We start from the raw sequence: 13,149 nt of genomic DNA on the forward strand, positions 1-13,149 counted from the left end.
AAAAAAAAAAAAAAAAAAAAAAAAAAAAAAAAAAAAAAAGATTAGCTGGGTGTAGTGGCACACGCCTGTAGTCCCAGCTACTCAGGAGTCTGAGGCAGGAGAATTGCTTGAACCCAGGAGATGGAGGTTGCAGTGAGCTGAGATCATGCCACTGCACTCCAGCCTGAGTGACAGAGCGAGACTCTATCTGAAAAAAAAAAAGCTTTCAAGTTATAAAACGTTATAATTGTATTTTTGGGTGTAAATTTGATCTCATATTCTTAGTAATTATTCTGAAAATCCTGGATCCACCTATATTACCTCTGAGTTGCCCTGGAAACAACTTTTAACTCAGCCCATAATGACTTTTTTGAAATTATGAAGTCTTATAATAGAATTCTATCATTTATATTATAATAGTAAGTGAGCGCCGACGTGCTCACCACCCAGCTTAAGAAGTGGAATTTTACAAGCACTTCTGAAGCCCTTACGTGCTCCCCCCGCTTAGATCTTCTTTCTTCCTCCTAGGAGTAACCACCATCCCATATTTGTGTTAATTACTCCCTTGCTTTTCTTTAGTTTTACCATCTACATATCTATTCCTGAACATTATATTGTGTTGTCTATTTTGGAACTTAACTCATTTGTCTTTTTTTTTTTTTTGACTTACATATTTTTTATATTTATGATGATATTTATAGTGGTATTTTACCAATTTTCATTGCTATAGAGTATATATAAATTGTCTATAATTTATCCATTTTGCTTTTGATGGACATATGAGTTGTTTCTTGGTTTTTGGTTAATCTTTGTGAATAATAGTATTTTGAAATTGCTATATTGTCTTTTAGTGCTTATGTACAAAACATTCTTTTTTTCCTAAATACATAGAATTACTGGGTAGGCGGCCGGGCGCGGTGGCTCAAGGCTGTAATCCCAGCACTTTGGGAGGCTGAGACGGGCGAATCACGAGGTCAGGAGATCGAGACCATCCTGGCTAACACGGTGAAACCCCGTCTCTACTAAAAATACAAAAAACTAGCCGGGCAAGGTGGTGGGCGCCTGTAGTCCCAGCTACTCCGGAGGCTGAGGCAGGAGAATGGTGTAAACCCGGGAGGCGGAGCTTGCAGTGAGCTGAGATCCGGCCACTGCACTCCAGCCTGGGAGACAGAGCCAGACTCCGTCTCAACAAAAAAAAAGAATTACTGGGTAGGCCAAGTGTCATGGCTCAGCCCTGTAATCCCAGCACTTTGGGAGGTTGACTGAGATAGTAAGATTGCTTGAGTCTAGGAGTTTGACACCAGCCCTGGCAACATAGCTAGGCCCTATCTTTACAAAAACAAAAAAAAATTAGCCAGGTGTAGTGATATGTGCCTGTACTCCCAGCCATTGGGGAGGCTGAAGTGGGAAGATTGCTGGAGCCTGGGAGGTCAAGGGTGTGGTGAGCCGTGGTCATGCCACTGTGCTGTAGCCTGGGCAACAGAGGAAGACCCTGTCTTAAAAATTACTAGGTAGTAAGAAATGTGGGTGTTTGACTTTACTGGGCAGTTCCAAATTGTTTTCTATTGGTTTCTGTACCATTTATACTTCTGCCATAAGCGTAAGCAAGTTCCGCCTGGTGTTGTTCAATTGTCCAACTAATTTTTTGCAAATTTATTATGGGTTAAGAGTTATTCCATAATGAAGTTGGTTGGCAAATGCCTTAGTACCATTTAGAATGTCAGGAGAGCATTTTCTCACAGGTTTAACTTCTTTTGAAAGTAGGTCTGATCAGTTCTTGGACTGGAGCACAAATGCCCTAGAAATGGCTGGTGGTAGGGGGAATAGTCACCTAGGTTAGAGTTTTACTTGTATTGCCATCCTTTGACCTGAGAAGCTTTTTTTTTTTTGAGGCAGGGTTTCGTTCTCGTTGCCCAGGCTGGAGTGCAGTAGCGTGGTCTTGGCTTACTGAAACCTCCTCCTCCTGGGTTTAAGTGATCCTCCTGCCTCAGCCTCCCAAGTAGCTGGGATTACAGGTGCAGCTAGTTTTTTTGTATTTTTAGTAAAGATGGGGCTTCGCCATGTTGGCCAAGCTGGTCCGGAACTCCTGACCTCAGGTGATCCACCCACCTTGGCCTCCCAAAGTGCTGGGATTACAGGTGAGAGCCACTGCACTCGGCCTTTTTTTTTTCAAAGACAATCTCACTCTGTCTCCCAGGCTGGAGTGCAATGGCTTGATCTCAGCTCACTGCAACCTCTGCCTCCTGGGTGCAAGCTATTTTCCTGCCTTAGCCTCCCAAGCAGCTGGGACTACAGGTGCCCGCCACCAAGCTGGGATAATTTTTGGATTTCTAGTAGGGATGGAGTTTCACTATGTTGACCAGGCTGATATCAAACTCTTGACCTCAAGTGATCCTCCTGCCTTGGCCTCCCAAAGTGCTGAGGTTACAGGCATGACCCCCACACCCCACCAGGGGAAGCTGTTTTTGATAAAGATTGTTGGTGTCTATGGAAATTAATTGTTTTGGTGAAAATTGTTATTCTCTCTTGTTTATGGCTAATTCTTCTTTTGGGGGGACTTTTAGATGAGGACCTTGAGATTGAATTGGTTGAGGAAGAGCCTCCATTCCTGAGAGGGCACACTAAGCAAAGCATGGACATGAGCCCTATTAAAATCGTCAAGGTGAGCAAACTTCTGAACCTTCAGCCTGGAAATGTCAAGTGGATTTCTTTTTCTAAAGTAACGGGTCAGGTTATTAGATCTGCGTAAGTAGAACTTAGGCCACATAAAGTATTATTGGCTGTTAGCCAGGGTCTAGAATAGTTTTGTTTTAAATGGAGGTTGGGTTGGCTTTATTGCTTTTGCCTATTTAATTATTTTGTGCTCCTTTTGTGTATTTTGGGTGGAAGCAGAGATAGATAGGAATGCTTAATCTACCATCATTGCCTTTGCATGGTTTCCTTAGGTCTTGAATCTTGCAGATTTAAAGGCAATTTTGAAGAATTTACTTGAGCAGTTAGGGCTGGCCACCATAGAAAGCTATAGCACTGGGTGTTGGGGAGGGCAGAGCTGTGAAGGGAATCTAAACCAGAATCTATAGAATGGTAAAAATTTTAGGTGTAGAAAAGGGTATATTAAAGGTCTCCCAGCCCAGCACATATGTAATGCTTATAATCCACACATATGATTCTTCTGCAGTGTTCTTCTCATGTGGTCATCTCATAGCTGCATGACATTGTTAGTGACAGGGAATTCACCAGCCCTTAAGGAGGTACCTTTCATTATGAGATGGATCTGATCGCTACTTCTTCTTTAGGCAGACCTGAAACCTCGCTCACTGAAGTGTCCACATTGGTCTTAATTTTGGTTCCCGGAGTCATACAGAAAAATTCTTATCCCTTTCTTATGTCCTTCATACATTTAAAGGTAGCATATCATTCCTATCTCTTTTGGAGTTCTCATCTTCAAACTAAACATCCAGTTCCTTCCATGATTTATTATTGTCCTTGTTCATTTTATCTGAATGTGCTACGGTGTATCCATTTCTTTCATATAGTCTGTTACACTGATAGGAACTTTATTCCAGATGTGTTCCCATGTTTTAGATTACAGGGTCTTAACATCTACATTTTATTTCCTGGACATTTAATCCGTGTCGTTTTTTCTTCTGTTGCACCAGAACCCAGATGGCTCCCTCTCCCAAGCGGCAATGATGCAGAGTGCCTTGGCCAAAGAAAGGCGGGAACTTAAGCAGGCCCAGCGGGAAGCTGAGATGGATTCTATTCCCATGGGACTCAACAAACACTGGGTTGACCCTCTGCCTGATGGTAGGACCCTTGGAGGGGTGTATGGACCTTGTTTAAAAATCTGAGCCTTCCAGAGCACAGGGAGGGGTCACTCCCAGCACATACTAAAAATTTATCCTTGGGCGGGGGGCGGTGGCTCATGCCTGTAATCCCAGCACTTTGGGAGGCCAAGGCAGGTGGATCACCTGAGGTCAGGAGTTCGAGACCAACCTGGCCAACATGGTGAATCCCCGTCTCTACTAAAAGAATACAAAAATTAGCCGGGCGTGGTAGCACACACTTGTAATCCCAGCTACTCAGGAGGCTGAGGCAGGAGAATCACTTGAACCCAGGGATGGAAGTTGCAGTGAGCTGAGATCAGGCCAGTGTACTCCATCCTGGGTGATGGAATGACACTCCGTCTTGAAAAAAAAATTTACCCTTGGTTTTTCACTTCAGTAAGAGCATGTTTGGTTTTTTTCTTAAACACATGTTTAAAACCAAAAATGTTTTAATAGCCGTGGTCAAATCATTAGACTGTTTTTCTTCTGAATAACTTTAAAAATTTTACTCTAGCTGGGCGCAGTGGCTCACACCTGTAATCCCAGCACTTTGGGAGATCAAGGCAGGTGGATCACGAGGTCAGGAAATCGAGACCATCCTGGCCAACATGGTGAAATCCCGTCTCTACTAAAAATATAAAAAATTATCCGGGCATGGTGGTGTATGCCTGTAGTCCCAGCTACTCAGGAGACTGAAGCAGGAGAATCGCTTGAACCCTGGAGGCGGAGGTTGTAGTGAGCTGAGATCGTGCCGCTGCACTCCAGCCTGGCGACAGAGTGAGACTCCATCTCAAAAAAAAAAAAATTTATTCTAAAGATAATACAGCTTTGAAACTTCCTTTTTCATATATTTCTTTGTGCAGTAAATATTAACTAGTAGATGTAGTCATAACAAATACTTACTAATTTAATTTGTGTTTGGCAACTGGAGATACAGATGTGAATTAAACAGATACGATCCCTGCTTTTAGACACTACAGCTTAGTCAGGGAAATTGATGTTAATTAAATAATTACCAAATAATTAAATTATGATCAGTGCCATGTGAAGAAGTACAGGCAGTGTAATTGACTGTGGTGGGTCACTTCCGTGGGGAAATTGAGACCCAAAGGATAAATGGGACTCAGTCTGTCAAGTGGGGATGGGATGGAGGTTGGGAGGTGTGTTCCAACCTGAGGAGTAGCACGTGTTGGGTTTGTGGGGTGAGAAAGAAGGAACTGAAAGGAAGCCTGCGTGGATGGAATAGAGAGAGCAAGGGGCACTGGTAGGGGATGAGATAAGAGCATTGGACCAGCGCTGTGTAGGTAGCATTAGGAATCGGGGCTCAATTCTGACAACACTGGGAGATGTTGAAAAGTTCTTTTGTTGTTGCTGTTGTTTTTGGTTTTGAGACGGAGTTTTGCTCTTGTTGCCTAGGCTGGAGTGCAATGGCAAAATCTCGGCTCAATGCAACCTCCACCTCCCTGGTTCAAGCGATTCTCCTGCCTCAGCCTCCCGAGTAGCTGGGATTACAAGCATGCACCACCACGCCTAGCTAATTTTTTGTATTTTTAGTAGAGATGAGGTTTCTCCCTGTTGGTCAGGCTGGTCTCGAACTCGCGACCTCAGGTGATCCACCCACCTTGACCTCCCAAAGTGCTGGGATTACAAGCGTGAGCCACCGCATCTGGCCAGATGTTGAAAGTTCTCAGCTGGCACATGGTATGACCAGAGTTGCATTTCCAAAGCATGATTCAGGCTGCCCTGCAGAATGAGTTGGATGGGGCACATATGATGATTTAGGAAGCTTTTATAATAATTCAGAAGAGAGAGGATGGTGGCTTGAACATGGAGGTAGCAAAGAGGAGGGATGTACTTGAGAAAAGTGATTCGTTGAATGTGGGGCAACAGGAATGGTCAAAGATAACTTCCAGGTTTCTGGTATGAGCACTAGGATGAGTAATGGGAACACCGGAGGAGAAATGGGTTTGTGGAGAAAGATGGTGACTTCCGTTTTGGACTTGTATCTGAGACAACTAGAGGACATCTTAGGTTGAGGTATCCAGTGTAGAATTGAGTATGAGAGCTCAGAATAGAGGTCTGGGCTGGAGACAGAAGTTTGAGAATTGTGTTAATTTAGATATCAGTTTGGCTGCATGTAATAAAGATTTAAATATTAGATTAGGTTTGACATGATGGCTCACACCTGTAATTCCAACACTTTGGGAGGCTGAGGCAGGAAAATTGCTTGAGGCCAGGAGTTCAAGACCAGTCTGGGCAACCTAATAAGACCTTGTCTCTTTTTTATTTTATTTTATTTTAAGTTAGTTTATGTTATATATTTTATGTTATTTTATTTTATTTTGAGATGGAGTCTCTCTGTGTTGCCCCAGCTGGAGTGCAGTGGTGCAGTCTCGGCTCACTGCAACCTCTGCCTCCCGGGTTCAAGTGATTCTCCTGCCTTGGCCTCCCAAGTAACTAGGACTACAGGCCCCCACCACCATGCCCGAGTAATTTTTTTTGTATTTTTGGTAGAGACAGGGTTTCACCATGTTGGTCAGGCTGGTTTCGAACTCCTGACCTCCAGTGATCTTGCCCACCTCAGCCTCCCAAAGTACTGGGATCACTGGTGAGCCATCGTGCACAGCCCTTGTCTCCATTTTAAAATTAAATTTTTAAAAACGACAAAAATAAAAACCAAAATATTAGATTTACAGTAGAAGGTTGGAAATATTCATTTATTGTTTAACAATATCATCTTCCATTTCCTCAGAATAAACCTATTCATTCCCTTTTACCCTTTAGTGAAATGTTCTCCATGACCCTCCTCTGACCTCTGCCAAAGCTCACTTATTTGGTTAGTAGGCACAAGTATTTTTTCATAGCCAGCTTTTGGCATCAAATTTGTAAAATATTTGCATATTCTAGAGAGCCACTAAAATTCTGCTCATTTTTTTTTTGCTCCTCAAGCCACAATTCCAAGGTGAACCTTGAAAATATAAGCTAGGGGCCGGGCGTGGTGGCTCAAGCCTGTAATCCCCGCACTTTGGGAGGCCGAGACGGGTGGATCACGAGGTCAGGAGATCAAGACCATCCTGGCTAACATGGTGAAACCCTGCCTCTACTAAAAAATACAAAAAAACTAGCCAGGCAAGGTGGCGGGCGCCTGTAGTCCCAGCTACTCGGGAGGCTGAGGCAAGAGAATGGCATAAACCAGGGAGGCGGAGCTTGCAGTGAGCTGAGATCCGGCCACTGCACTCCAGCCTGGGCGACAGAGCGCGACTCCATCTCAAAAGAAAGAAAAAAGAAAATATAAGCTAGGTCCAGGCAAAGTGGCTCACACCTATAATCCCAGCATTTTGGGAGGCTGAGGTGGGCAGATCGCTTGAGTCCAGGAATTTGAAACCAGGCTGGGCAATGTGGTGAAACCCAAAAATTAGGCTGGGCATGGTGGCTCAAGCCTATAATCCCAGCAGTTTGGGAGGCTGAGGCGGGTGGATCACCTGAGGTCAGGAGTTTGAGACCAGCCTGGCCAACATGGTGAAACCTCATCTCTACTAAAACTAGAAAAATTAACAGACATGGTGGAGCGCACCTGTAATCCCAGCTACTGGAGAGGCTGAGGCCGGAGAATCACTTGAACCTAGGAGGTGGAGGTTGCAGTGAGCCGAGATCACGCCATTGTACTCCAGCCTGGGCAACAAGAGCGAAACTCCATCTCAAAAAAAAAAAAAAAAAAATTAGCTGGGTGTGGTGACATGCACCTGTAGTCCCAGCTACTCAGGAGGCTAATGTGGGAGGATTGCTTGAGCCCAGGAGGTAGAGGTTGCTGAACTGAGATCTCGCCACTGCACTCCAACCTGCTGGGAACCAGACCCTGTCAAAAAAAAAAAAATTAATCTGAGAGAAGCCAGGCACAACAGACCACATATTGTATGAAATATCCAGAATAGGTAAACCCGTAGATATAGAAAGTAGACTAATGGTTGCCAAGGGGAAGGAAAAGGGAGGAATGGGGAGTAACTGCTAATGGGTACAGAGTTTTTTGGCGATGATGAAAATGTTCTAAAATTAGTGGGGATAGTTGCACAGCTTTATGAATATACAGTAAAACACTGAGTTAAACACTTAGAAAGAGTGACATGGAGGCCAGGCTTGGTGACTCACACCTATAACCCCAGCACTTTGGGAGGCCAAGGAGAGAGGATTCCTTGAGCCCAGGAATTTGAGGCTGCAGTGAGCTGTGATTGCGCCATTACACTCCAGCCTGGGCAACAGAGCAAGACCCTATCTCAAAAAAAAAGAAAGAAAGAAAGAAAGAAAAGTGTGACATGGTTTGTGAATTACATCTCAATATAGCAGTTATTTGAAAAGGGGAGAGTGCTGGGCATGGTGGCTATGTCTGTAATTCCATTACTTTGGGAGGGTGAGATGGATGGATTGCTTTAGCGCAGGAGTTCAAGACCGGCCTGGCAACATAGAGTGACCTCTTCTCTTCAAAAAAAATTTAAAAATGAGTCAGGAGGATCGCTTGAGCCCTGGAGGTCGGGGCTGCAGTGAGCCAGGATTGTGCCACTGCACTCCCACCCACTTGGATGACAGAGCAAGACCCTACCTAAAAAAAAAAATTATTCCAGTGTCAAACAATCAGGTCTTCACTTCTCTCAGCTAACCTTTTTTCTGACATCACAGGTGTGTAGCACCACTTGTTACAGTCTCTTTCCCACTCCCTGCTGCCCCTTCTATATTCTTTTTTTCACATTAATTTTTTCTTTGAGGACTTTTGATCACGGGTCGCTGAATAGAGATGCTCCATGTTCAGTGCCCACCTGCCATTTTATTTTTTTCTCTGGTACATCTTGAGGTAACTTGAGGACAATACTAAGTTGCCTGTTTTCCTTTCCAGCGGAAGGCAGACAAATTGCTGCCAACATGAGGGGTATTGGGATGATGCCCAATGATATTCCCGAGTGGAAGAAGCATGCCTTTGGGGGCAATAAAGCCTCTTATGGGAAAAAGACCCAGATGTCAATCCTTGAGCAAAGGGAGAGCCTGCCAATCTACAAACTGAAGGAGCAGTTGGTCCAGGTGAGAAGCCTTTTATGATGTATTGGTGGGCAGTAAGGTTGTTTTCTAAAAGAGGGATATTTTAAAATTGAAACTAACAGGACAAATATGTGCCTACTTGAAGTGGCTCATTCAAAATGGTTAAGAAATAAGGAGAAAACTTTCTAAATACTTTTTTAAAAAATGGGGCCGAGCACGGTAGCACATGCCTATAATCCCAGCACATTGGAGGCCAAGGCGCAGGAGGATCACTTGAGCCTAGGAGTCTGAAACCAGCCTGGGCAACATAGGGAGACCTGTCTCTACAAAAATAAAAAATTTGGCAGGGCGCAGTGGCTGACATCTGTAATCCAGCATTTTGGGAGGACAAGGTGGGCGGATCACGAGTTCAGGAGTTCGAGGCCATCCTGGCCAACATGGTGAAACCCCATCTCTACTAAAAATAGAAAAAATTAGCTGGGCATGGTGGTGCATGCCTGTAATCCCAGCTATTCAGGAGCTGAGGCAGAAGAATCACTTGAATCAGGGAGTTGGAGGTTGCAGTGAGCAGAGATTGTGCTGCTGCACTCCAGCCTGGCTACAGAGTGAGACTCTGTCTAATTAAAAAAAAAAAAAAAAATTTACCTGGGTGTGGTGGTCCATGCCTGTAGTCCCAGCCACTCGGGAGGCTGAGATAAGACGATTGCTTGAGCCTGAGAGGTCGAGGCCACAATGAACTGCAATCACACCACTGCATTCCAGCCTGGGTGACAGAGTGAGACCCTGTATCACAAATGTTTGTGTGTGTGCGTGTATAGACACACATATGTATGTATATGTCTGTATATTTTCTTTTTCCTGGTGACACTAGAAAAGTTCCAGGTGGGCAGAGTATTGTGTTGCATGGACCAACAGCTCTGGTCAGTAATTAAAAATGAGGATACTCAGCCAATAAACTCACATGGGCAAGGCCTTTGCTTTGGTACTCTATATTCTGGAATTCTGATTTTAAGACCACCGAGCCTTCCTTGAGGTAATCAGGTTTACTAGTTTCCAGTGAATCCTTTCAACAATATCTTATATGTATAAAGCAAGTACAAATATATATACACACGCACACATTTTATATGCGTTTATAGGTGACAGTGATATATATACTGTTCTACATCTTGCTTTTTCCACTTAATGATATATCTCAGAAATTTTGTTTGTGTGTATGTGTGTGTGTGTGTGTGTGCGTGTGTGTGACAGAGTCTCGCTTTGTGCAGGCTGGAATACAGTGGCATGATCTCAGCTCACTGCAACCTCTATCTCCTGGTCTCAAGTGATCTTCCCACCTCAGCCTCCCAAGTAGCTGGGACTACAAGGCGTGCATCATCATGCTTAGCCAGTTTTTGTATTTTTTGTAGAGATGTGGTCTCACTATATTGTCCAGGCTAGTCTTGAACTCCTGGACTCAAGCAATCCTCCCTCCTTGGCCTCCCAAAGTGCTTGAGCCACTGCGCCTGGCCTTCTTAGAAAAAAAAAAAAAAATGCCAGGCCAGGCATAGTGGCTCATGCCTGTAATCCCAGCACTTGGGGAGGCCGAGGCGGGCAGATCACCTGAGGTCAGGAGTGCAAGACCAGTCTGGCCAACATGGTGAAACCCTATCTCTACTGAAAATACAAAAATTAGCCGGGCATGCTGATGGGTGCCTGCAGTCCCATTTACTTCGGAGGCTGAGGCAGGAGAATCACTTGAATCTGGGAGGTGGAGGTTGCAATGAGCTGAGATCATGCCACTGCACTCCAGCATGGGCGACAGAGTGAGACTTCATCTCAAACAAAAAAAGAAAGAAAGAAAAAAAGTCTTTTCTATTATTTGGATAGGCTGTGGTGTATTTAACTAGTCCTATATCCGTAGAACCATAGTTGATTGTAATCTTTGGGTGTTACAAACAATGTAGAAATAAGAAATAATTTTTGGGGAAAGATACTAGAAATTTGGGAGTTACAGGGGAAAGGAACACTTTTTATGTATCTTTTAAATTTATTGTTGACTTCTTTAACCATATGGGTACATCCTCCTTTTCTTTGGTGTTAGAATGTAGTGATTAATTATTTTATTCCAGAGTAATGTAGATTTTAATGACCATATTTGTATTCTGTTTAATGACCACATTTATGTTCTGGCAGATTTTAATGACCATATTTATATTCTGTTGCTTTCAGGCCGTCCATGACAATCAGATCCTGATTGTTATTGGTGAGACAGGGTCTGGAAAGACAACGCAGATCACCCAGTACCTGGCAGAGGCAGGCTACACTTCCAGGGGCAAGATTGGGTGTACCCAGCCCAGAAGAGTGGCAGCTATGTCAGTGGCCAAAAGAGTGTCAGAGGAGTTTGGTTGTTGCTTAGGCCAAGAGGTAAGTAGATAGTGGAGTCACTCTAAAAATACCAGAAACAAAGGCCCAGATCTCTTAATCTATCAAATGGAAATATTAGTAATACTGCCTTTTTTCAGGTTTCTCCTGAGGGAGAGAGGGTTCCCACTGTCATAATCAAGTCTGTTCAGGGTATAGTCATAAGACATACCTTACTGTAAGGAAATTACTGTACATCTTGATCAAATTATTAAGATTGTGAGTAACAGTGACTGGGCTGAAATCTTCCCTGGTGATTGGGAAAAGGAGACATTTGTATCCTAGGTTTTCCCCTTCTCTTCTGCTTTAGGTGGGCTACACCATTCGATTTGAGGACTGCACTAGCCCTGAAACAGTCATCAAGTACATGACAGATGGGATGTTGCTTAGAGAGTGCTTGATTGACCCTGACCTCACTCAGTATGCGATCATCATGTTGGACGAGGCGCATGAGAGGACAATTCACACTGATGTGCTCTTCGGATTGTTGAAAAAGGTAACTAGATGCTCTTCAATGACCCCTCTACCTGTTGGAAACTGAATTCTGGGAGTTAGATTTGAGTATCTGTCTTTTTGGGTGGTCCTTTTCAGTAAGCCACATAATATTTCTCTTTAGACAGTTCAGAAACGGCAGGACATGAAGCTGATTGTCACCTCAGCCACCTTGGATGCAGTGAAGTTTTCTCAATACTTCTATGAAGCTCCCATTTTCACCATCCCAGGTCGAACATATCCAGTGGAAATACTGTACACAAAGGAACCTGAGACAGATTATCTGGATGCCAGCCTGATTACTGTTATGCAGATCCATTTAACAGAGCCACCAGGTAAAGGGAAAAAGCAATTTTTTCCCTCTTAGGCCAAAAGTCCTCATATGGTTCTTTTTTGCTAATCTTTTTAAAAACACCTTCTAAATATTCATCTCTCTGCAAGCCTCAGGCTTGTGTGTTTGAAATGGTGGTGGTTGTAATGTCATATATAAATTGTTTTTTTACTGGTTTGTCTATTGTTTACTTACTGGTCAGAATATGAATGTGTATGTTCTGTTATTTGAAGTTTTATTAATATCACCATAGCCTTTGTATAGAACACACACACACAGTTAGAAAGTAAATGAATGCTCTATTCTGCTCATAGGTGATATCCTGGTCTTCCTGACTGGTCAGGAAGAAATTGATACTGCTTGCGAGATCCTGTATGAAAGAATGAAATCCCTGGGACCTGATGTTCCAGAGTTAATTATCCTCCCAGTGTACTCTGCTCTTCCCAGTGAGATGCAGACCCGAATCTTTGACCCAGCTCCACCAGGCAGCAGAAAGGTAACATGGGCAAAAATGAAGCTTCCATGTGCCCTGAAACCATGTGTTGTGTGCAACCTGCCAGCCATAGTAGGGATTGCTTAAGGTGTATGTAAGTCTTGTTTGTTAGGTTTTAGAGACTGGTCCAACCAATTTGTTTAGGATTGAGGGCCTAGTATGTGACCTCTCCTCTTCTTCCTCTTCTTCTTCATTTGACAAATATTTTTTGAGCATCTACCAGGCTTTGGGCTACACATGGGAGCTGCATTGTGAGAACAGGCCTCTATCTGCTATGGGGCATCCCCAGTCAACAGACTTTCAGCATATAGTGTGAAAACGCCACTCATGCTTGGATACCCAGGTGGGAGCACCCAACCCTGTCTTCTTAGGGGAAATAAGGATCTAAGGTAGTCCTGGAGAACTCATGAAAGGCAAGGGGACAAGCATTCTGAGGACACAGAACTGTCTGTGATGGCCTGGAGGTGAGCAAGAGGGGCCAGTTCAGGGAATGGCGTAGTTCCAGTGGCTGGAACCAAGTATATGACTGTGTGTATGAGACAACAGGAAAGGAGACAGATGGATATAGGTATGTATGTATATATATATATATATATATA

At 43.7% G+C, this 13,149-nt stretch overlaps 1 protein-coding gene across 1 annotated transcript in view; it reads left to right on the forward strand.

Annotated features, from left to right (window-relative positions):
• DHX8 (DEAH-box helicase 8) overlaps window positions 1-13,149 on the forward strand; it is a 45,615-nt gene that overhangs the window by 14,171 nt on the left and 18,295 nt on the right. Inside the window, exons 10-16 of the mRNA XM_023191483.3 lie at window positions 2,544-2,641; window positions 3,639-3,786; window positions 8,692-8,873; window positions 11,043-11,237; window positions 11,545-11,730; window positions 11,851-12,061; window positions 12,372-12,553. Of these exons, the coding sequence (XP_023047251.1) occupies window positions 2,544-2,641; window positions 3,639-3,786; window positions 8,692-8,873; window positions 11,043-11,237; window positions 11,545-11,730; window positions 11,851-12,061; window positions 12,372-12,553 (1,202 nt within the window). The remainder of the gene's footprint in view (window positions 1-2,543; window positions 2,642-3,638; window positions 3,787-8,691; window positions 8,874-11,042; window positions 11,238-11,544; window positions 11,731-11,850; window positions 12,062-12,371; window positions 12,554-13,149) is intronic.

This window comes from Piliocolobus tephrosceles, chromosome 16, assembly GCF_002776525.5.
Source record: "Piliocolobus tephrosceles isolate RC106 chromosome 16, ASM277652v3, whole genome shotgun sequence".
Classification (NCBI taxonomy): domain Eukaryota; kingdom Metazoa; phylum Chordata; class Mammalia; order Primates; family Cercopithecidae; genus Piliocolobus; species Piliocolobus tephrosceles.